Source organism: Delphinapterus leucas, chromosome 17, assembly GCF_059928025.1.
Source record: "Delphinapterus leucas isolate spDelLeu-1000000601 "Yukka" chromosome 17, BTC_Dleu_Yukka2, whole genome shotgun sequence".
Lineage (NCBI taxonomy): Eukaryota > Metazoa > Chordata > Mammalia > Artiodactyla > Monodontidae > Delphinapterus > Delphinapterus leucas.
The window spans coordinates 42613583-42638996 of NC_143145.1; the positions used below are offsets into that span (position 1 = coordinate 42613583).

A 25414-nucleotide genomic window follows, 5' to 3' on the forward strand; every position below is an offset into this window, starting at 1 on the left:
CATATAAATATACACATATACATATATACAGACACACAGACACATGAATATAGATTAATTTTAATTAGGAAACTTTATGTCATTATTTCCTGTGCAAGATATCTTGACGTGTTTCAAGATTGGGGTGTTTGAAAGGTGAGCTATGAAGTACTCTGATTTAAGAAAATACATTATTAAAAACCTGAATTTACAAAATTTTATAGTAATTGTAAAATGCCAGAGAAGTTGTCATACCCAAGGAATGAAATGTTTTATATAAGATTTGTGTAAGTTGATACGTGTTGAAAAACAAATTATTAAGTAATGCCTTAAAATCAAGAATTTTGTTCACTAAATGTGTTGATTTTATTTCAGCACTTCAGAAGATAAAGAAAAACAGTATACTAGCCAAACCACCAGGTTGCTTGCTCTTCTTGATGCTCTGGCTTCACACAAAGCTTGTAAATTAGCTATTTTGCATCTAATTAATGGAACTATTAAAGGTGATGAAAGATATGCAGAGATATTCCAGGATCTGTTGGCTTTGGTGCGGTCTCCTGGAGACAGTGTTATTCGCCAACAGTGTGTTGAATTTATCACATCCATTTTGCAGTCTCTCTGTGATCAGGTATTTATAGTTATTTTTATAAATTTTTTTTGTGTGTATGTGTTTCTTAAAAGCTTCTCTTGATGTAAATCTTGGCTGTTAACAAAGAGATCGCATCTGTTTCATTACTCCTACTGTTGTTTAGGGAGATAAATTTGACCAGTGAGCCAACAATAAAATGATTTGGTGCTATATAACTTTCTTTGACTTTGTACTTCACAGGTTTCTCTGAATAGCGTTTTTCACTTTCTTTATGAGACACTGTCTTTGGATATTTACTTTATGTGCCATTGTATTCTTTGGGGTTGGTTATGTCTAGTATGTTCATTTTCCTTCTAATTATATTATATGCCAATTCACTCTTGAATATTATAGTTTTGTGATTGGTTGAATTAATACCATGGTTTCTTGTTTGGACAATTTTTTTAAAAATCTTTTTTGGCTGTGCCCCACGGCATGTGGGATCTTAGTTCCCTGACCAGGGAGCAGACCCGCGCCCCCTGCATTGGAAGCATGGAGTCTTAACCACTGGACCGCCAGGGAAGTCCCTGGACAACTTTTGAAGGCGTCACAGGCTACTTACATTTTAGTGTGTTTCAGACTACTGTGCTATAAACATCTATAAAGACGTTGACTAAAAGTAGTAGTATTTCTTCCTGCTGTTTAAATTATTGACTTCTAGTTTATAGTTCCATGAATTAATGAGAATTGTTTTAACTTTTAGAGCCCATTGTTATTGCGATATTTGGAGATTTCTATGCCTAATGGCATTTTAGCTTGTCAGAATGCTCCTACTATCTAAATCAATCAAATATGATTTTTCCAGGCAGAATATTTTTAATAGGATCCCATCATGGAAGATTACCTTTTTCTAGCTAACCAAAACCCAGTTTGGTTACATTTAACATTCAAGAAGGAACATTTTTGGTGTGACTTGTTTTCACAAAAAGGGGATCTGGTAGAAAATAGTTTTGGACCAGGTAAAAAGGCTTATTTTAAGTCTTTATACCTCAGAATGTGCAGTCAACTGGTGTTTGTTAATGTAATTCACGTTGGGTTGTATGACTGTGATGAGTTACACTTTAGCATCCTAGCTGCCCTGATCACTTAAACCTCTTTCTTGGCTGGCCTCACCTTATTATATTTCCGTTCTATTCAAGCTTTGTTTTGTAGTTCTAACCCAAGTTGAATACTTGCTTCCAGTGTGTTGAGTTGATTAAAGGCGATAACATATACTTAAAAATGTTTCTGTAATGTCTGCTTTACTTGTATAAAAAGAGTAGTGTGAGTTTTTAGTTATTTTTAGGTAAACTTGCTGACATTGAAAAACTTGAATTTTAAACATATATAAAAACTACAGGAAAATATTGGAAGACTGTGCCTAAATGTTTTTTTTGCTCCATCCATTTCTTTTTGTGTTGTTTTTAATTCAAATATGGATATATTTATTAAAATTTATTTCTCTGATGCTTTCTTTATAAATTAAATATATTCAAATGAATGAATAATACAGTAATTTAAAATATTTTAGTACCAAAAGTACTAACCTAATCATCTGAAGATAGAAATTACACTTAGTGTAATCCAGAAGGAAAAATTTTTCAGAGAGATGTTCTTTTAAAATAAGAATACTGTGAGTCAGGCACAGTTGCCAAGTGGTAATGCATTGGTCTCATAAAGTAAAAATACTGTGAAACAACATATTTGTCTTTATTTCTTTAGGTGTGTATCCTTGTATTAGCCTTTATAGAAGGACAAAACAACTCCTTTGTTCTTAATGTGTTTGAATCTATGTTTGGGATGACAGTAACCATAGTATTTTGATAATTACTAATTGCTGTGTATTTCAGAAATAAAAACGCTAAGTGATAGTGACAATCATTTAAAAAAATTGTTTTTTCCCAACTCCCCTCCTCCCTCACAGGACATTGCACTAATTTTGCCAAACTCTTCTGAAGGTTCTATTTCTGAACTGGAGCAGCTCTCCAATTCTCTACCAAACAAAGAATTGATGGCCTCAATCTGTGACTGTCTCCTGGCTGTGCTAGCCAACTCTGAGAGTAGTTACAGCTGTTTACTGACATGTGTCAGAACAATGATGTTTCTTGCAGAGCATGATTATGGATTATTTCATTTAAAAAGGTAATGCTTTATCTAATTTAATATACTCTTGTACTTAAATCCCCCCATATTAATTAATTCATAGCTGTTGTAGAAGGTTGAAGGTATGATTTCTTTCATGTGGAGAAATTTTGTGTTTATGGAAAAGATTCATTAGCAATGAAAAGTGCTAGTAATAAAATCTTTAGGATTAAAAATATAAATTGAATAGATAGGCATATTAATGTGGGCATCTTGCAGTATTTAACAAGGAAATCTTATTGTTCCAGGGTCATTAATTCATGCTCTAAGATATTTGTTTTGTTGGTATATTCACTTGTAGCTCTTCAAAGATGACGGTAGTGTGATATTATGGACCCTAAAGCTGAAAGTGCTGGTTCTGTGTTTTTTCTCTAGAGGAATGGCTGAGATGAAATTTGTTTGAAATGATGTAAATCTCACGCTGCTCAGTCTCTCAAGTGTAATTTCTGCTCCCGTCTCTGTCCATGCCCTCATCTTTTTCTTCACTAGGGAGATAGTGGCTACTACATAGTTTTCCTTGGAATTTGTAGAAGTATGTAGAATTACGAGATAGAAAGGATTAGGAAACACGTATTTGTACCTCTCATTAATTCTTATAACATTGGTTGTAAACTTATGTTCCAGCTACTGTGCTTGGTGCTGGCTGCTACCTTTTCCACCTGCTTAGTCTGTCTATTCTCCTGTATTCTCTCTCAGTTGATGGCAACTGCTGAACATCCAAGTTCTCCCCGACCCCCCACCTCCCAGTCTTTCACCAAAGTCTTTAAATTTTACTTCTTGAATGTCCTTTTTCCTATTGCCTGGATGTTTACCCTATATCCTTTAAGACTCATACATTACACATACAAGAAGACCAAAAAGCTTTCCTTGATTCCTCCATTCCTAGCTGGGTTAGGTGCTTTCACAAATACCCTTTGCATACCTCTGCCATAGCACGATATGTGATGTCGTTGGCTCTGCTAGATTCATGTAAGTCATCATAACCTATTCCCTTTTCTTTCTTTAGCTCTGATCTTTCTGCTAAGCTCCAAGTAACCCATGTATCTGTTTGACATCTCTACTTGGCTATCTAATGGGCATCCAAACTGAACTAAAGCAGAGCTCTTGATATTCTTGCTTAAAACATGTTTCTGTCCTGCTTGTCCTGGTAAATGTTAAACTTCAAGATTCTTGATTCTTCTCTTTTCCTCACTCCCTACATCCAGTCCATCAGTAAGTCCAGTTCATTGTGTTTCCAGAATACCTCCTGAATCTGATGACCCTTCTCCACCTCCATAGTTACCACCCCTATCCAGTCCACTCTTTTCTTTCATGACCCATTGCAGTAGCCTCCAATCTTCTCTTCTTACTTCAACTATTGTCCCCCTAAAATACATTTTCTTAGCACTCAGACTGATCTTTTTAAACTTAAAACAAGATACGTGTCACTGTTTTGCTTAAATCCTTCTGATGGCTTCCTGTTGCACTGCAAATAAAATTCAAACTCTATAATGATCTTTAAGCCTTTATACAGTCTGACCCTTGCTTATCTCTTTGACTTATCTCATAGCTCTTTTATCCTCAGTTTTGCTCCCTGTCAGGCTCATTCCTACCTCCAGACTTCTTTTTTTCCTAAATGCTTTTCCCCTAGATTCTTATCGGACTTATTTCCTCACTTCACTCAGGTATCTGTATCAATATATTTCCTGTCTAAATGCCTGTCTAAAATAGCCTATCCTTTGTGTCCCCATTCCTTATTCCCCTTTATATTTTTCACTGTATTTATACTGTTTGACATTACATTATATAGACTTATTACTTATTTGGTTGTCTCCCTCACTAGAATATAAGCTGCACAAGGACAGGGACTATTTGCTTGACTGTACTCCCACCAGCACCTAGAAACCTGGTTCATAGTAGACATTATGAAGGAATACAAGTCATTTTGTCCACAAATATTTATTGAATGCCCTCTTCTCTGGGCCAGACACTGTTCTAGGTGCTGGGGATTTAATTAATAAAAAAAAAAATCCCTGTCTTCTTGATGCTTTCATTCTATTAGAGGTAGACAGATGCTAAACATGTAAATAAAATACATAGTATGTTACAGAAAAACATAAAGTAGGGCAGAGGGATAGTGAGTGCCAAAGTGAGGGTGAGAGTTGTCGTTTAAATGAAGTATGGGGAGGTGATCAGGGAAGCCCTCACAGAGAAGGTAGCCCTTGAACAAAGAACTGAGGGAGGTGAGTGAAACTTTAATATCCTGGGGGAGAGCCATTGCAAATAGCATGCCTAACTTGTCTGAGAAAAAGCCTTGAGGCCATGGTGGTTGCTCCTAAAGTGAGTAAGCAAGGAGAAAAATGATAGGGCCTAGGGTCAGAGAAGTAATGGATGGGTATGGGGAGGGCAGATCATCAAGGGCCTCTAGGTTTGTTTATAAGGGCCATTGTAAGGTTTTGAGCAGAGGTGTAGTATGATCTGGCTTTTTAAATAAACAGATCACTATATACTTTTCATCTAGTCCTGAAGCAGGCCCCACTCAAGAAAAAAAATTTTTGAGATAATTTTAGACTTTAAGAAGAATTACAAAAATAATAGTACAGAGTTCAGATATACCCTTCATCCAACTTACCCTTGTGTTGATGTCTTATATAGCCATTGAATATTTACCAAAACTAAGAAACTAAGCTTGGCATAATACTATTAACTAAAATACAGAATTTATTTTTTACCAGTTTTTCTAGTAATGTTCTTTTTCTGTTTCAGGATCCAAGATAGGATCCTGCCTTGCTTTTAGTTTTAATGTATCCTTTGTCTCCTGTATCCTCATTTTTCATGACCTTGACATTTTTGGAGAGCATTTGTAGAATGTCCCTCAATTTAGTTTTGTCTTACGTTTTCTCATAATTAGATTGAGATTATGCTTTATTGAGAAGGATACTACAGAGGCACTGTACCTTTCTGAGTACATGATATCAGGAAATACATAATGTATTAGTGATGATATTAACCTCGGTCACTTGACTGAGGTGCTGTCTGCCAGGATTCTGCACAGCAAACTTACTAATTTTCCGTTTTTAAGTACTAAACATTTTGAAGAATATACTTTGAGACTATGTAAATGTCCTGTTTCTACTTAGAACTTTCGTCCACTCATTTTACTATCCATCAGTGAATCTTGGCATGTGGCAGTTATTACTGTGGTGTTCTAATAGTGATTTCCTATTTTTCTCATTCCTTTCTCATTTAATTGTCCTTCTGTAAGAAAGAATTCATCACTTTTCCCTCATTTATTTACTTATTTGGGTATATCAATATGGATTCATGGACTTTTTTTTCTTGTATAGTAATTGAACACTATTGTTATTTATTTTGTTGTTCAACTTATGTTACTGATTTTGGTTCTTCTTATTGGCTAGAGCTGGGAGATATATGTGTCCTAAATCATGCATATACACAAATCTGCGTTTATTTTTTCATCTACTTATTTTATGTATGTACTTAAAAAAAATCTTTCCATTTATCTATCTATCTATCTATCTGTCTGTCTGTCTTTCTGCCTGCCTGCCTGCGCTGGATCTTAGTTGCAGCATCTTTAGTTGCGGGATCTTTAGTTGCGGCATGTGAAATCTTTTAGTTGAGGCATGTGGAGTCTAGTTGCGGGATTCAGGGTCTTTAGTTGCGGCATGTGAACTCTTATTTGTGGTGTGTGGGATCTAGTTCCCTGACCAGGGATCGAACCTGGGCCCCCTGCATTGGGAGCATGGAATCTTAGCCACTGGACCACCAGGGAAGTCCCTGTATGTATGTATTTTTTTAAATGAGTCCATACAGATACTTTGATTCTAATACAATATCAGAAGGTTGATTCTAGCTTTCCCCCTTTTTTTGTAACCTCACCCATGTTTTATAATACACGGTTCTGTGGATTTTGACAAATGAGTAGAGTCATGTGTCTAGCATCTCATTTCCATGCAGAGCTATCTCCATCACCCTAGCAGTCCAGTGTGCTACCCTTTTATAGACAACTTCTCTACAAGTTTACCAGCAAAATGCCAGATTTTGGTATTGCTAGGTTTTTTTTTGTATTGTAGACATTCTAAAAGGTGTGTAGTGGACCCCAGTTTTTGATAGACCGTCTAAGTAAGGTTCACTTTCTTAAGGTTATAAGTAGAGACTAGTAATTGGTATAGTCCAATTTTGAACGTTTGCTTTTTCCATTAATTGTATTATCTCTGTATTTAATATCATTCCTGTTCATTGTGCCTTGTCCATTTCATTATTTTATAAAGTTCTCAAGAGCACGAGTCTTCCTTCTCTCTTTTGTATTGCTTTACCCAAATCTTGAAATTTTCTTTTGATCAACTATGAACTGTGTAAATGCATAGGATAATTTTAGCAGGGCTGTATATTGTCATGATTTTGAATACATATCGTGATTATTTCTTATGCTGAAATCTCTTTATATTAGGGGTTGGTAAATTGTGGGCCACAGGCCAAATCCAGCCTTTCTTGGAACATAGCCAGTATTTATGTGTTGTCTGCAGCTGCTTTCCCACTGTATCAGCAGTTGAGTAGTTGTGACTGAGACTGATGTTTTGTATAGAGAGAAACAGATTGAGTTATGTATAACCCCATAAAGCCTAGAATATTTATCATCAGGCTCTTTACATAAACAGTTTGCTGATGCCTACTCTGTACCCTTAATTTCTTTCTGTCAGATTACAATGTCATAAAGTTAATCATTCTTTGTGGTTACATAAGTTAGGCTTTCTGGTCAGGCTTTTGAGACAGCTATAACCTCACGTTAGAGAAATCCTCAGGTTATAAAAAGTGTAAAAAAGGGAACCTGCAAGTTTATTTTGCTAAGTTTTATAGCGTTATTATTGGGGGAAAATTTTTTCTTTCAGTGTTTTTGAAGATTATCTTTAAAAGGAGATATCAACTATAAAAAATGCTTTGTTAAATGGTTTGTGTGACAGGTAACACCAAAGTACTTTTTTACATTTTTTGAAATGTAAAATTTTAATTTTACTAAATTTTAGGCTGTCTGAACTGATATAGTTCATTTTTTTAATTAATTAATTAATTTATTGTTTATTTTTGGCTGCGTTGGGTCTTTGTTGCTGTGCGCGGACTTTCTCTAGTTGCGGCAAGTGGTGGCTACTCTTTGTTGCAGCGCACGAGCTTCTCATTGTGGTGGCTTCTCTTGTTGCGGAGCATGGGCCCTAGGTGTGTGGGCTTCAGTAGTTGTGGCACATGGGCTCAGTAGTTGTGGGTCACGGACTCTAGAGTGCAGACTCAGTAGTTGTGGCACACGGGCTCAGCTGCTCGACGGCATGTGGGATCTTCCCAGACCAGGGCTCAAACCCGCATTCCCTGCACTGGCAGGTGGATTCTTAACCACTGCACCACCAGGGAAGTCCTGAGATAGTTCATTTCTTATACTAGATTTATATGCTCAAATTTTAAGAAATTGCCTATTTTCTTTATTTACAGTTCTTTAAGGAAAAACAGTAATGCTCTGCATAGTTTACTGAAACGAGTGGTCAGCACATTTAGTAAAGACACGGGTGAACTTGCATCTTCATTTTTGGAATTTATGAGACAAATTCTTAATTCTGATACAATGGTAAGTATATATATGTATTTGGTATTTCTTATATTTATAAACTTTTACATATGTTAAAAAAATTGCTTGGGTTCAAAAATATCTTGGAATAACGTTTTTTGGAACTTGGAACTAACAGTACTGTTTTTTTCTGTGTCCTCACCCCACTGTAAGTACGGGGTTTTGATTTATCAAAAAAGTAGATGTTTAAGAGTAGAATTTATTGAACTCTAATTTATTAGGCATCATTATTAATTTGTGAATACTCTATGATTTGCATTTTCTTAAAAGAGAGAAAAATACTACCTATAGTGCATTTATTTTTTTACCTCATTCTTTACATTGAGTTACCTTGCTAGAGTCAGTCAGAATAGTCAAATTTTATCAGTCTCTTAATCAAATATTTACTTACTGTCACTTAATTGTACATTTACTGGCTCTGTTTTGGATGTTGTGATTTTTGGGGTGAATGTAAAGCTTATTATACTGGAATATTTTGGGTCCATCATAGATATGAATTAAAGATTACTTCCCCAGCTTTAAAATCTTATTGTTAAAATCTAATTAAAAATTTCTCTCATTAGTATTTATCAAAATTGTGGTATATATTGTGGACACAATTCTAGAAGCCACTAATAGGCCTGCCTTTAAAAAGTGTCAGATAAGTTTGGAAATGTCTCCCAGATGGAGCTCAACTGCACATTAGTATATTAAAAGCTCTGAAAGGCCCTGGATGAATAGAAACTTGCTTTACTGCAATTTAATCCAGTTTTGTCCAAATGTATTGCCTGCAGAATACTTGTGCGTCTGTGTGTATGTGTATGTGTATGGCTGTTAACATCCTATGGGTTTGATATTCTGTCAACATTGATTTAAGAAATGCAGCTCATATTTAAGATTTCTGTTTAGAAAGCGTTATCGAGGACCTGTATAGTACAGTATTAACAAAATAAATGTATGTGATGATTTCGTAAGAAAAAATTAAATTTACTGTTTAGTATATTTCTCTTAGGCATACAATTTATATTGAGAATATTTCCTCCAGTAAGCCCTTCTTGGCTGCCTGTTGTGTTTGTAGTTATTGTTGTGCCAGTTTTATTGGCAAATTATTGTTTGTTCTGTGTCATATGTAGTTTATTAAAGTGATTAAATTTACCAGATGCTTTGATTCTGAAAGATTGGTATATTTAACAGTAGGACTGTAGCTACCTACTCTAAAGAGATTTTAGTGTCTTACTTGATGGAAGACCACTTATTAGTTTTACCAGATGCTAAGTGACATGTTGTTAATATCAGTTTGACAGATTTTTTTTCCTTTTTTTCATCCAACAAGAAGCCATAACTTTATTAATGATAAAAACAGTACAGATTTCTAACCCAGCTGCAGTTACTCTTTTGAAACACCAAAAAAGGCCCTCTTTTCAGATGGTAACATTGTTAATTTCGTAATAGCATTTACAGTATCATTATTGTTGTTCTTCAGGGCTCGGACTGCCTTTGCTCTTGACACATTTGCTTGTGACATGACCAATTCTGTGTCCTTAACTTCCGCACCTGCTTCATCAGTCTCTTCCTCTTCACTCTCCTCTTGTACAGTTGGAGTCTGTGTGTTTTCTTGAATGTTTGTGACAGCTTCACCTTGAACTTTGAATTTCTCAGCAGCTGCTAACTGTGCTTGCTGAGATAAATCCTCGATCTTGGCTTCCCCCAAAACTATGTAGGTATCTGAAGCTAGGCTCTTGTATACTTCTGGTTTTGTGATGACAAAAAGGATATTCTTACATTTCCGGATAGTGACTCTAGTAACCCCTGTAACCTGTCGAAGATCCAGTTTGGACATATCCTTCTGTGCCTTCTTTTCACTCTGGCTCTGTTTTGCTTTACTGACTGGTTCTTCATTGATTTCAGCTGCTGCTGCCAGCTGGGCTTGTTGTGTGGTTGCCTGTGTAGAATCCTGTTCCTCAAGCTCTGGTACTGATTCATCACTATCAGATTCTGTTCGAGACCCTGTCTCACCCTGGGACTGTGGTAACTCCTGCTCTGTAGCAGGGACGGTTTCTGTGGCTTCACCAGGCATTTTGTGCGGGGAATGTGGAACCAAGATGGTGGCAGAAAGAGAGCAAGTGAGAGCGTGACCCATGCCTGTTGCAGGACAGTTTTCTTAAACGTGTCATCAGTTAAACAGTTTCTAATCAGAAACCACTAACCAGTGTTCATTCATGCTGTCCAGGTTCTTCTGGGCCCTCAGGACTGCTGATTAATGCTTTTATTCATCCCTCATCAATACATTTGCTTTTCTTACTTCCTTCATTGAGAAGGTCAGTACCACCCTGTTTAATTTCTAAATTCTTTCCCTCTCCCTTAGATTCTTTCCCTGTTCTTTCTACTCTGTTGTATTCTTCCTTAATCACAGGAAAATGTACCCCTGTATCACTTCATTTCTATCTGTGAGGTACATCTTACCCCTTTTAATAACCTGCCCGATTCCTTTTCCATCTTCTGTGTTTTCCTCTACCATCTACCCTTGCGTTCTAGTGGATAGAATCTCTGAATATCAAAAATCAAATTTGTTATCTTTCCCCATACACTTGGTTCATCTTTTATGTGCCCTGCTTTTATACCATTGATCTTTCCTGACCATCAAGTTAGAAACCATGAATACTGGCTAACTTTCCCCTTTTGTTCACCATCTTCAGCAGCTGCTCATTCTTGTCAGTTTCATTCACAAAACCTTTCATACTTCATTCCTTATTTTGTATTTCACTGCTATTACCTTGGTTTCTCCTTTTTGCATAACATCCCATAAAATTCACCCTTTTAAACAATTTGGTGGGGTTTAGTATACTCATAGAATTGTGCAACCATCACCACTATCTAATTTCAGAATTTGTGGAGTTTTCATAACTCCACGAAGAAGCTCTGTGTGCCCATTAACAGAAACTCTCCATTCCTTCTTTCCCCTAGCTCCTGGCAACCACTAATTTCCTTTTCTGTCTCTATGTCAATTTCTGCAAAGAGACTGCTGGGATTTTGATAGGGATTGTATTGAATCTGTAGGTCAGTTTTGGAAATATAACTGTCTTAGTACTATTAAGTTTTCATATTCATGGACATGGCATGGCTTTCCATTTATTTAGGTTGTCTGTATTTCTATGATGTTTCGTAGTTTTCAATGTGTAAGTCTTGTACCTCTTTTGTTAAGTTTATGCCTCTAATTAAATTGGGAATTTAAAAAATGCTGTTGTAAATGCAATTGTTCCTTAATTTCATTTCTGAATGTTCTTTGCTAGTGTTTAGAAATGCAATTGATTTCCATGTATTGATATTGTGTCCTGAAACTTTGCTGAACTTGTTTATTAGTTCTGAAAGTGTTTTTAGTGGTTTCCTTAGACTTTTCTAAATACGAGGGTATCCTTTCCAATTTGGATACCTTTTATTTCTTTTTCTTGCTTTATTGTCCTCGCAAGAACCTCCATTGCATGTTGAATAAAAGTAGCAAGAGTTGGCATCTTTGTCTTGTTCCTAATCTTAGGGGGAAGGCTTTCAATCTTTCACCATTAAATATGATGTTAGCTATGGTTACTCATAGATACCCTTAATCAGGTCAAAGAAATTCCCTTCTATTCCTAGTTCACTGAGTGTTTTTATCATGAAAAAGGGTGTTGGATATTGTTAAATACTTTCTCTGTGTCTATTGAAATAAATGATCATGTTGTTTTTCTCTGTATTATATTTTACATTGATTGCTTTTTACATGCTGAACTGACCTTGTATTGCTGGAATAAATACCACTTTTTCGTTGTGTACTATCTTTTTGATATGTTGCTAGATTCAGTTTGCTTTACTTTATTGTGGAATTTGGGGTCTATATTCAATAGGGATATTGGTATATAGCTTTCTTGTGATATCTTTGGCCTCATAGAGTGAGCTAGGACATATCCTCTCCTCTTTTATTTTTTGGAAGTTTGTGAAGGATTGTTGTTAATTCTTTAAACATTTGGTAGAATTCGTCAATAAAGCCACCTGAGCTTTTCTTTGTGGGAAGTGTTTTTGATACTAATTAAATAGTTTTACTTATAAATCTGTTCAGATTTTCTGTATCTTCTTGAGTCAGTTTCAGTAGTTTGTGTCTTTTTAAGAATTTGTTTCTCTTCATTCAACTACATTACTAACTTGATGGCACACAAATGTTTATATTTCCTTATAAACTTTTTTTATATCTGTAAGGTTGTTAATGATGGCGCTTTTTTCATTCTTGATTTTAATAATTTAAGTCTTCTCTCCTTTTTTCTCCCCTTTGTTAGTCTAGCTGAAGGTTTGTCACGTTTGTTGATCTTTCTAAATAACCACATTTTGGTTTCTTTGGTTTTCTTCTATTTTCTAGTCTCTATTTTATTTATTTCTGCTTTAATCTTTACTGTTTCCTTCCTTTTACTTGCTTTGGGGTTAATTTACTCTTCTTTTGCTAGTTTCTTACCTTGGAAGGTTAGGTTATTGATTTGAGATCTTTCTTCATTATTAATATAAGTATTTACAGCTATAAATTTCCCTCTGTGCACTGCCTTTGGTATGTCATGTTTTTGTTCATATCCAAATATTTTCTAATTTTTCTTTTTCTTTGGCCCCTTGGTTATTAGGAGTGTGTTTAATTTCCACATAATTGTGAATTTCCCAAATTTCCTTCTGTAACTGACTTCTAGTTTTATTCCGTTGTGGCCAAAGACCATACTTTGTATGATTTCAATCCATTTAAATTTATTGAGGCTACTTTTACAGCCTAGGGGTATTTTCTATCCTGGAGAATGTTTCATGTGCAGTTGAGAGGAAGGTGTCTTCTGCTGCCATTTGGAGGAATGTTCTATACAGGTCTGTTAGGAGTGTTGGTTTATAGTTGTTTAAGCCTTCTGTTTCCTTGTTGATTTTCTGTCTAGTTGTTCTATCCACTGCTGCAAGTGGGATGCTGAAGTCTCCAACTATTGTTGAATTGTCTCTTTCTCCTTTTACTTCTGTCAGTTTTTGTTTCATGCATCTCCGGGCTCTATTGTCAGGTGCATATATGTTCATAATTGTTATATCTTCCTGATGGATCAACCCTTTTGTTGTTATAAAATGTCCTTCTTTGTCTCTAGTAATAGCTTTTGTCTAAACTTTTATTTTGTATTATTGGTATAGCCACTCTAGCTTTATTTTGGTTATTGTTTGTATGGTATATTTTTTCCTACCCTTTTTCGTAGAGCCTATTTGTATTTTATAATCTAAAGTGTGTCTCTTATAGACAGCATAGTTGGATCATGTTTTGTTTTGTTTTTTACATTCTGCCAATTTTTCCCTTTTGATTGGTATATTCAAACCATTAATGTTTAATTATTGATAGGTAGGATTTATGTCTGCTGTTTTGCTCTTTACTTCCTACATATCTTTTTGTTTTTCTTTATCTCCTTTTTTTTTTTTTTTTTGCTTTATACAGATGCTTTCTACTGTGCTGTTTTAATGTCCTTTTTCTCTCTTTTACCTTTTTTAAAAAAGTTATTTTCTTAGTGGTTGCCCTGGATACTACATTTAACACCTTAATTTAATAGCCTCTTTCTGATTAATCCCAACATAATTTCAGTAGTATACAAAAACTGCTACAATATAGCTTTGTTCCTGTGCTGTTATCATACTAATTACATTTTTATACATTGTGAATCCATCTTCACAGTTTTATTATTATTGCTTTATTCTGTTGTCTTTTAATTCAGATAGGAGAAGAAAAGAGTTACAAAAATATGTTTATACTGCCTTTTACCTAACCTTTACTGACATACTGTTTCTTCATGTGGGTTCAGGTTACTGTCTAATATCCTTTCATGTCACCCAGCAGGACTCCCTTTAGTAGTTTTTGTAGAGTTGGTTTGCTGGTGACAGATTCTCTCTCACTTAAAAAAAAGAATTCAGAATGTCTTTATTTCTCCCTCATTTTTGAAGGATAGTTTTGTCAGTTATAGAATTCTTTGTTGATAGTGTTTTTCTTTCAGCACTTTGAATATGTTTTCCTACTGCATTCTGCCTTCTGTGGTTTCTGACAGTAAATCAGTTGTTAATATTTTATTAGTTGAGTCACCTCTCTCTTAACTGCTTTCAAGATTCTCTCTTTTTTTTTGGCTTTTGACAGTTTGATCATGATGTGTCTAAGAGTGGATCTCTTTGAGTTCATTCTACTTGGAGTTTGTTGATCCTCTTGAAAGTGTAATGTTTTCATCATATTTGGGTAGTTTTCAGTCATTATTTCTTTAGATATTTTTTCCTGACTCTTTCTTTCTTCTTCTGAGACTCTATTATGTGTGTGTTGGTGTTCTTGATGGTACCTCACAAGTCTCTGAGGCTATGCTTGTTCTTCATTCTTTTTTCTTTCTGTTCGTTAAAATGGATAATCTTAGTTGACCCTCTTCAAGTTCACTGTTCCTTTTTTCTTGCCAGCTCAAATCTGCTGTTGAGCCCCTCTAGTGGACTTTTTTTTTTTTTTAAGATTTTTTTTGGGGAGGGCACTTCCCTGGTGGTCCAGTGGCTAAGACCCTATGCTCCCAATGCAGGGGGCCAGAGTCTGATCCCTAGTCAGGGAACTAGATTCCACATGCTGCAACTAAGAGTTTGCATGCCGCAGGCTAAAGATCTCGACACAGCCAAATAAATAAATATTTCTTTTAAAAGATTTTTTTTTGATGTGGACCATTTTTCAAGTCTTTATTGAATTTGTTACAATAATGCTTCTGTTTTATGTTTTGGTTGTTTGGCCGAGAGGCATGTGGGATCTTAGCTCCCTAACTAGGGATTGAACCCACAACCCCTGCATTGGAAGGTGAAGTCTTAACCACTGAACTGCCAGGGAAGTCCCTCTAGTGAATTTTTTGTTTCACTCATTGTACTTTTCCACTCCAGAATTTATATTCAGTTTTTGTATAACTCTTAGCTGTTTATTGATATTTTCTTGCAGAGTACTGTATCAGCCTTCTCTCCAGTTTCCTTCCAAACATTTACTTCTTTGGTACATTCTAAATAGTTCTTTGTGAGTTCATAACTTCCTAAAGCAGACATCGGATCATATCACTCTACCCTACAATACCTTTTCATATCTGTAGAATAAATTCCAAACTTTTTAGCATGACATTCAAGACTATTCACTGTATGGCCAAAAACCTACCTTTGCAAACACTTCTCCCTTACTGGGAGCCATCATCCATAAGTCTCATCTACTATATGTATCTCCTTGGCCACGCTTCTCTTAGTTTGTTGTCCTCTCCCTCTCCCTCCACCCTCCCCTCCCCCTCTCCCTCCACCCTCCCCTCCCCCTCTCCCTCCACCCTCCCCTCCCCCTCTCCCTCCACCCTCCCCTCCCCCTCTCCCTCCACCCTCCCCTCCCCCTCCCCCTCCCCTCCCCTCCCCCTCCCCTCCCCCTTCCCCTCCCCCCTCCCCCTCCCCCTCCCCTCCCCATCCCCTTCCCACTCCCGCCCTGGTCAAACTATGCCTATTTATAGTGCCTATTTTAATGCATCCCAATTTGTGAAGCCTTTTGATATTACTTTTCTTTCTGTACACTTCACAGCATGTTATTGAGTGATTTCTTTTTATAGATCATTTATATGCCTATTTCCCATTTCCTACTCCACTATCTGACTGTTAGGTCACTTAGGTCAGAGACCATGTCTTACTAGCTTTTTCCCAGTGTAATTGTACAGTGTCTTGTATAATTTAATAGTTGACGTGTTTGACAAATGATTAAGGAGATTTGAAATGGTATCACAAATTTGATAGAACTTTCATTTTTCTGAAATAACTGTGTAGCTTAAAAAATCTCCTTAAAAATTCTTTTATTACTTCTCACAGTAATGTATATATAGAAAACATCAAATTGTGATAAATTTGACCTTAGATTTTCTAAGACTACTTTTAATAACAAGTAGGTAGAATAGAATTTAAAATGCGTTTTATGTTGTTTAAAACTGTTTCTGTTTATAATAATGAAAAAGCAAGATAGTAGAGAGAGATGAAAATTTTACATCATTCCAAATATTTTAATTAGTTCATAGTTTTTCCCCTCTCTTTTAAAAAACTGATTTTCTTCTGTTTTCCCTGACCTTTAAAAATAATAATCATTATAATACTTTCTGATTCAGCTATACTGAACTTACCACCTCTGGTTAAAGTAGTATGAATAACTAAGAGTGAGGAAAGAAGTCAGATAGATGCCTTGATAATTTGTATTCTGGTTAATATACTTATTTCTATAAAATAAATTTAGTCTGTAATTCATACATTTTAACAACATGTAGGGGACAGTTCCTTTAAAGATAACTGTTCACAGTCTGTTAGTGCATTTTGATTGCTTTTAACTCATTTAGTTTAATTTTTTAAAAATATAACATGAACTAGACCATTGTCAACCTAGTCTTCATTGCTACCTCCAAACAGAGCAGTTAAAACCCTTGTAGACATAATGGTTTATTGAATTTCTTATTAAAACCGTATGTCCTCTTCCATAGTACAATGTAAATGACTTCCTCAGTCTAGTGTTTTCTGAAAGGAACAAGTGTGCTTCAAGCACAGTATCAGTTTGAGTGGGAATCTGTGAAGAATAATTTTCATTTAGTTTTCACCGAAATGTGTCCAGTTATAGGACAAATGGTAGGAGCTACAAACAAATTTTAATTGTTACTGTTAATTTAAAAATACTGACTCTTACATTTGGATTGGTAGGACCAATATTCATGTTGAACCATTTAAAACAGGACTGTGTTCTGAAGATTTGAAACTACTTAAGTGTTTTTTCATATGTGACAATATGGATGGATTTATTGTCATGAACTGAGATTTGTTTTGCCTGGTGAATTTTTTTCACATTCCCATATTCATTTTATTATGTGGCATACTTTTTTTTTTTTTTTTTTGCGGTACGCGGGCCTCTAACTGTTGTGGCCTCTCCCGTCGCAGAGCACAGGCTCCGGACGCGCAGGCTCAGCGGCCATGGCTCACGGGCCCAGCCGCTCTGCACCATGTGGGATCCTCCCGGACCGGGGCACGAACCTGTGTCCCCTGCATCAGCAGGCGGACTCTCAACCACTGCGCCACCAGGGAAGCCCTATGTGGCATACTTTTTAAAGCAGAAAATGTTAACTTTCTGTATGACCGCACATAGTCTTAAATATGATAGTTACTGTTTTCTTTAGTTGTTTGCCTTATCTCCAGAAAAACAAATTCAGCTTTCATTAGTTCTCTGTTATAGCAGGCATTTTATTAACTTGAGTATCAATTAATGTATTATGTTTCCTGCAAGTGCCAGTGTATTTGTCATTGGATATTTTTGTTGAGAAATCTTGGTGCCAGTAATTTGAATACAGGTGTTTACCTATTTATTTTGTGAGTCTTAACTCAAAGAAAACTTGTTTCAGCTTTGAGCTGACTAATTCTTAAAACCAGCCATTCATACTGATGTAAAAACAAAAACATTGAGGGGAAGATTGCAGCAATCTTAAATATCTGAGTAAGTTTGGAAGCATTTTTTGCAAATTTCTCTGCTCTCAAATTTAACTTGTGTGTGACATTTACAGGGATGTTGTGGAGATGATAGTGGTCTCATGGAAGTAGAGGGAGCTCATCCATCACGGACGATGAGTATTAATGCTGCAGAGTTAAAACAGCTTCTACAAAGCAAAGAAGAAAGTCCAGAAAATTTGTTCCTTGAACTAGAGAAGCTTGTTTTGGTAAAAAAACAAAACAAAACAAAATAAGAAGAGCTCATTCCCAAGACATATTTTCTTCTCAGTTTGACTTGTACAAGTTTTCTTAGTGACTTTTTAAAACAGTGAACTCTCAGTCGGGTATTTATACTCTGAATTAATAATTTGGAGTGAAGTCTTCCATACTATTATGAATTTTTAAAAAAATTTTGTTATGTTTTATTTTTGGCTGCATTGGGTCTTCGTTGCTGTGCGCGGGCTTTCTCTAGTTGCGGCGAGCGGGGGGCTACTCTCCGTTGTGGCGCGCGGGCTTCTCATTGTGGTGGTTTCTCTTGTTGCGGAGCACGGGCTCTAGGCACACGGGCTTCAGTAGTTGCGGCGCATGGGCTCAGTAGTTGTGGCACGTGGGCTTAGTTGCTCCGCGGCATGTGGGATCTTCCCAGACCAGGGATTGAATCCGTGTTCCTTGCATTGGCAGGCGGATTCTTAACCACTGTGCCACCAGGGAAGTCCCCATACTATTATGGATTTTAAGGAGTACATGAAGGCAGTACTTTTTGAATTATCTATTGTTTGAATGCAGGGTGCCCCCTGCTACCGCTCTTTAGAAGTAACAACAATCGTTTTTGGTGTTTGTTTTATTTTAATATGTTTAATGTTAAGTTGGTAATTTCTTGATGGTGTTCCAAATTTCTTAGTAGTGAAATAATACCACCTTTTCTACTAAAGAGTCAGTAGATGATGGGCATAAATGTTCAGGTTTTACCTGCACCTTCTTATTCTGCTTTTGTTTGTATCTAGGAGCATTCAAAAGATGATGACAATCTGGATTCTTTGTTGGACAATGTGGTTGGACTTAAGCAGATGCTGGAGTCATCGGGTGATCCTTTACCTCTTGGTGACCAGGATGTAGAACCAGTACTTTCAGCTCCAGAATCTCTCCAGAATCTGTTTAACAATAGGTAAAACAAGCAATGTTTTGTGGTTGAATAGATATTGTATATTTAATGGTTGGGCTCTAGAGAGGGCCAGCAACTTATTTTTCTCTAAGGGCTAGATAATAAAAAATCTAGACTTTGCAGGCCACATTCAGTCTCTGTTGCATATACTTCTATAGCTTTTTGCTTGTTTCTTTTGTTTTTTTTTAAAAAGCTTTAAAAATGTGCAAACCATTCCTAGCTTGCAGGCTGTACAAAAACAGGCTGGCAGAATGGGGGTCAGAGTTTACTGATCCCTGGTCTAGAGGATATGCCTCTTGATCTTTGGAGCACTGTCCTTTTAGAGCATAATGAATATTTAATATGATGAAATTATTCTCTAAATTTAGAAAAATTACACATTGGTACAGTGTTATAAACTTGGCTTTTTGGGAATAAAGCCAGGGTTCTGTTTTATTTTATTGAAAGATCAAAATTTGTCATAACAGGATTAATTTCCAAGTTACTGGTTTTTAAGGATACTTAATTCTTAAATAGCTTCTTGAAGGAGTCTTTTTAAGTGCTAATCTTACTAATACTTTTAGAGGGTAATATTTTTAATTGTGCTGTTCACATGTTTTACTTAGAAGTTAAGCTAAAATATTTAATTTTGGAATTCTGCTTTTTAACAAATACTTTCTGTATTCTAGAACTGCATATGTGCTAGCTGATGTCATGGATGATCAGTTGAAATCTATGTGGTTCACTCCATTTCAGGCTGAAGAGATTGATACAGATCTGGATTTGGTATAAGTAATTTTATTACTAAATATTTAGAAAAAAATTCTGTTTGATTTTTTGCATATTGTTAGAACTAAAATAGATTACATATTATATGGCTGTTAAAAGTCTGTCTTCGGACTAGTACTGCATCATTTTTATGTCAGTTGCCCACTTAATGGTGTCCAGGACTCTTCGTTTTTTTATGCTACCTGTTTTGCCTCTTTCTAGTTAGTGATCTGTATATTTGAGAATGAGTGGAAAATTACATTTTTGCGTATGTACTCTGAAGCACTTTGGTTTCTTATATTTGTAGGGTATAGAATAGTATCCCACAAAATTATAATTAATTCCTATATTTGGGTTTAAATGGAGGTATCTGCTCTGTTGTGGTATCTGCTCTTAATTTGGGGAAATGTAAAAAATATATTTGTTAAAATAATATAGTATGAATCCAAATTGACATTCTTTAACGTAATACTGAATAGGTAAAAGTATAGTTAAAGATTTTAATGCAGTCTGTTTAATGATTCTCATAGGGAGGATGATTTTAGTCACATCTTATTGTACCATATATTGTTTTTTCTTGATTTAAAAAAATATATATTTTTTCGATAACATCAGATTTATTTGTAAATCAAGAGGAAGGGTACTCCAGAAGAAGAGTGGATACTCAAAGAAAGAAATATATTTGGATATTCCCTGGTCCAAAAAATGCTAGTATTCATTATGGACAATAAAACTAAAAGAATGATTTGCTTCACATTTAAGGTGTATTTGGTGTATTGAGAACTCCTTTTCCTTCTTTAACATATCACATGCAATTGAATTAAAATTGCATTAAACAAGTTTTTTTCTTTAGTGTAAGTTGTTCAGTGATTCTTTAGAACTGTAGTGAGAGAAATGTTCTATAATCTGCCCTGTCCAGTTAGCCACTAGCCCCATGTGACTTTTGAGCAATGAAATGTTGCTAGTATGACTAAGGAATTGAATTTTATTTTGATTTAATTAATTTAAATTTAAGTAGGCACTCGTAATTAGTGGCTACCATATTTGGCATCACAGGTTGAAAATATTTGTTCTAACTATGTTGAATCACAGCTGTCTTGAGATGATGGTTATGACCTTATGGGGTTTAGGGAAATTTTTGGTCTTTTAGGTTTGATTAATTTGAATAAAACTTAAACATAATTTTCATTCTTCTGAAAGTTGACTTAGGTTGGAACCTCATTAAACTCATAGAACTAGGAGATCTGTGGCACAGAGTCCTTTTATAATATGTAGTGACTATACAAGGCTTGTGGAGTGTTTTATTTTCAGATTATTTTGGAAAAGTTCTGGAGATACTCCATTGTTACTTTATATAGAGAAATACTGAGATCCTTGTCAGGCAGCAGAGGTTTCCCAGACTAATAGCCCTTCTGTGAGTAGGAATGCCACCCACCCCACCCCCAAATGAAAGCAGCTGAATTCCTAAGGTATTTTTTTAAAAAACTACCAATGGTGTTGGGTTTTGAAACGATGAAGGACCTATCATTGATTTATTATGAGACTCAAATATAGTTTATAGGAGATAAGAATTCCTGTAATCAAATGTTATGTTAATAGTACATTTAAAATGTAATGTCACATTAATAGTTACATTTAAGATATACCTTTGGTTTTGTTTAATTTTTGTGACTGCAGGTAAAGGTTGACTTGATTGAGCTCTCTGAAAAATGTTGTAGTGACTTTGACTTGCACTCGGAATTAGAGCGCTCGTTTTTGTCGGAACCATCATCTCCAGGAAGAACCAAGACTACTAAAGGGTTCAAACTTGGGAAGCACAAGCATGAGACCTTTATAACTTCAAGGTAAAATTTCTTTTAATAAAGATCTTGGTTGGGGTCAAGTAAGCTTATTTATTTAAATATGTTTTGATAGACACATGACTATTAAAGGAGAAAGGAAGTTGGCATAATACTTGAGTCATGAATATTGTTTTGAATTTTTTTTTTTTTTTTTCGGTACGCGGGCCTCTCACTGTTGTGGCCTCTCCCATTGCGGAGCATAGGCTCCGGACGCATAGGCTCAGCGGCCATGGCTTACAGGTCCAGCTGCTCCGCGGCATGTGGGATCCTCCCAGACCGGGGCACGAACCCATGTCCCCTGCATCGGCAGGCAGACTCTTAACCACTGCGCCACCAGGGAAGCCCTTGAATTTTTAAAAGATAGTAATTTGACCAGGACATACCTGGTACACTTATTATATTGTTGTACTTAATGAGAGTTCAGAAGGTTTGAAAAAGAGCAAACTGGATTATTTTAAAAAATTGTTAGTCATATCAATAAAATGTGAGTACCATTCTTAGCTAGTTTTGTTGTATTTCACTGGCAAGTCATAGAGATATTTGCAGTAACAAAATTGGGATAAGAAATAATTGATATATAGTTTTCAGTATTGCAAAGATTGACTTATATTTTCACTGGAAGTGTGTAAAGGAGAAAGTTTTCATGGAGTATTTTTGTTTTCATAGTGGAAAATCTGAATACATTGAACCTGCCAAACGAGCTCATGTTGTGCCACCACCAAGAGGAAGGGGCAGGGGAGGATTTGGACAGGGTATACGACCCCATGATATTTTTCGTCAGAGAAAACAGAACACAAGCAGACCACCGTCTATGCATGTGGATGACTTTGTTGCAGCCGAAAGTAAAGAAGTGGTCCCTCAAGATGGAATACCCCCACCAAAACGGCCACTTAAAGTATCTCAGAAGATTTCTTCTCGTGGTGGATTTTCAGGCAATCGGGGAGGACGGGGTGCTTTTCACAGTCAGAATAGGTTTTTTACACCACCTGCTTCAAAAGGTAATGAATTATGTATGTTTTCTAATGAGTTATTCTAATATTAGAATATTGAATAGAAGTGATTTGAATAGAAGCAATTCAGATAAAGTATTTTTCTGTTACTAGAGTTAATCTGGCTCTAGGCCAACGGTACTATTTGCAAAGTCCTTTATTGTATAGGAAAAATCATTTTTTAATTTAATTTTTGATTAATTGCATATTTAGCGATGATTTTAAAAGAAGTATTGGCTACTTATTTTCCTTTTTACGTTGAGAATTGTGTTCATCCTTTCTGAATAATATCCCTACATAATTTTCACAGTTGTATTTATCAACAGTTCCCTTAGGTTTGTTCTGTGTAGTTCACCATTGATTCTCTTATCTACTTGCTTCCTAATGTTATATTTAATCTGTTTTAAATTTTTCAAGATTTTAGAATCTGAGTTCTAAAATATAAACGTATAGAAATTATATTTTACTAGTGGATTGATGACATGTTTTCATGCTTCTGAGTTAAGAGGGTGGGAGCAAAAGAGCATAGGTGTTTACATTAATAATAAACCCATAATTTTTTTAGGAACTGTTTTAAACACTTTGCATGTAATACTCTTATCAACCCGATGAGATAGGTTCTTTTAGTAGCCCCACTTAATAGAAGAGAAAACTTGTCAGTTAGCTGACCAGGACACATAAAATATAAGTGGCAGAACCAGTATTTGAACCCTGGCAGTCTGGCTCCAGAGCCTCTGCTTCTGACTACATATGATGCTGCCACTCTACCTTTATTCCGTGTACAAAATTTCATAGTTTCTCTTCCATTGCTTTTGAAAATTAAGAAAAACATGTCGTATCTTCCTTAATCCAGTTGAAGTTGTGGAAAAAGTAGATTTTGATCATGTTGCCTATGTTTAGGAAACTACAGTCGTCGGGAGGGAACAAGAGGTTCCAGTTGGAGTGCTCAGAATACTCCTCGAGGAACTTACAATGAAAGTCGTGGAGGCCAGAGCAATTTTAACAGGGGCCCTCTTCCACCATTACGACCACTTAGTTCTACAGGTACACTTTCTTCTTACTTGATACTTCTGAGAGAGAGGGAGGTGAATCCTTTTCAGATTGTTGAATGTCATATATTCTCATTCTGGGAGAGAATATTTTAGAATGTAGACGTATAATTCTAAAGTCAATTTAATTTTATTTCTGTGAGTGAGTGCCCAGTGTACATCTTCTGTATAAATACTCAGAATTTTAGATTCTGAACTATGTGTGTATAATGAGTAGTTCCATGTTGATGTGCTGTTTTTTAATAGTTCAATAAAGAAGGAAAATCAATCCTTAAGGTACCTTTTTGACCAAAGTAAACCGAGATGTCTTCGTAGAGTATATAAGTTGACTCTTGAACAATGAAGGTATGAACTGCAAGGGTTGTCCACTTATATGTGGATATTTTTAACAATAAATAGGATCCATGGTTGGTTGAAATCGAGGTTGCAGAGGAAGCTCTGGATATGAGGGCCAACTATAAATTATACTTGGATTAACCCTTGAGTTGTTCAAGGGTCAACTGTATTCTGTTTCTGTTTACAGTATTGTCTTGTGTATGTAAGCATATAACCTCTTTTCCCCCCCTAAAACATTCCTATGTCAAGTCCAAAATTCTGGTCAGATGTAGCTTTTGGTTTCAAACGCACATTTTTTGTTTTTTTGGCTGCACCACACACCATGAGGGATCTTAGTTCCCCTACCAGGGATCACACCTGTGCCCCTGCAGTGAAAGCGTGGATTCTTAACCATTGGACTACCAGGGAAGTCCCAAATGGACATTTTTTAAATAACAGCTTTATTTGAGATGTAATTCTTATGTTTAGACAATTTACCTATTTAAAGTGGACAACTCAGTGGTCTTCAACACATTCACAGAACTTACACTTGGGTTTTAAAGGAGCAAACAGTAATCCCTGTCTTGGTTTGAGCTCGGTGGTATAGATTAGTATTTATGTCATGGGAAAGGAAAGGATGTTGCAACTAAAAATTATATTCTTTTCTTTTATAGGCTATCGCCCAAGTCCTCGTGACCGTGCTTCCAGAGGTCGTGGGGGACTAGGGCCTTCCTGGGCAAGTGCAAATAGCGGCAGTGGAGGCTCAAGAGGAAAGTTTGTTAGTGGAGGCAGTGGTAGAGGTCGTCACGTACGGTCCTTTACGCGATAAAAAATTTTTTTTGGAACATCCTAAGTGTATATGAACATTTCATGAGGACAGTAAAAATAAAACAAGACATTGGAGGACCAATTTAGACTTAGCAGTTATCTGGATACATCTGAGAGAATATTTTTATCGGAAGAAAGCAAATTTTGTTTGATACCTAACACAAGATTTCAATAAAAATCAAAACTTTGTATGTTTGTATATATTTTTTCCCCTTCTTATATGACTATTTAGAAAATCTCTTAGGTAGAAAATGAACAGTGAAATAACGTTTTTGTTTTAGTGTATTTCTTGCATATACCACAGACGTCCCCAATACTTTCTCAGCTCCTGTTGCCCTTTACTGTTTCTATAGTTTTTTCACAATACACCAGGCCAAAAGAAATGCCTAATGATTCCATTTATTAAGCAGTTAGGTGCAAACAACTTAATAAGAATTTAACAAGTAATGGTGGTTGCTGCACAACTTCTCAAACCTTGGAATCAGCTTGAACACTGCCAGTATTCCTGTTCCACTATGCTTTTTGCGTAGTACTTACTTCAACTGCTGAAAATCCAGTTTTGCAAAGATGCACTGCCATGGGAAGGAATATAATGTTATCTAACACGGAAAATGTAAACTACCTCGAGCTAGCATTTTGTGTTGTGTCCAACAGA

The 25414-nt window shown here is 35.8% G+C and overlaps 1 protein-coding gene and 1 pseudogene across 5 annotated transcripts in view; one reads left to right on the forward strand and one right to left on the reverse strand.

The window, feature by feature from the left end:
- The window catches only part of VIRMA (vir like m6A methyltransferase associated), a 61798-nt gene extending 36850 nt beyond the window's left edge, over positions 1-24948 (forward strand). For 4 of the 5 annotated variants that reach the window (XM_089898897.1, XM_089898895.1, XM_022584784.3 and 1 more), the window contains 10 exons: positions 355-607; positions 2511-2728; positions 8207-8339; positions 17903-18055; positions 18833-18993; positions 19659-19755; positions 21415-21581; positions 22245-22576; positions 23468-23611; positions 24606-24948. In XM_089898897.1, the coding sequence (XP_089755023.1) occupies positions 355-607; positions 2511-2728; positions 8207-8339; positions 17903-18055; positions 18833-18993; positions 19659-19755; positions 21415-21581; positions 22245-22576; positions 23468-23611; positions 24606-24760 (1813 nt within the window). In that variant the 3' untranslated portion in view covers positions 24761-24948. The remainder of the gene's footprint in view (positions 1-354; positions 608-2510; positions 2729-8206; positions 8340-17902; positions 18056-18832; positions 18994-19658; positions 19756-21414; positions 21582-22244; positions 22577-23467; positions 23612-24605) is intronic. The other variant, XM_022584783.2, reaches the window with a different exon arrangement.
- On the reverse strand, positions 9239-11298 carry LOC111180421 (nascent polypeptide-associated complex subunit alpha pseudogene; annotated as a pseudogene).
- Positions 24949-25414: the final 466 nt, after the last annotated feature.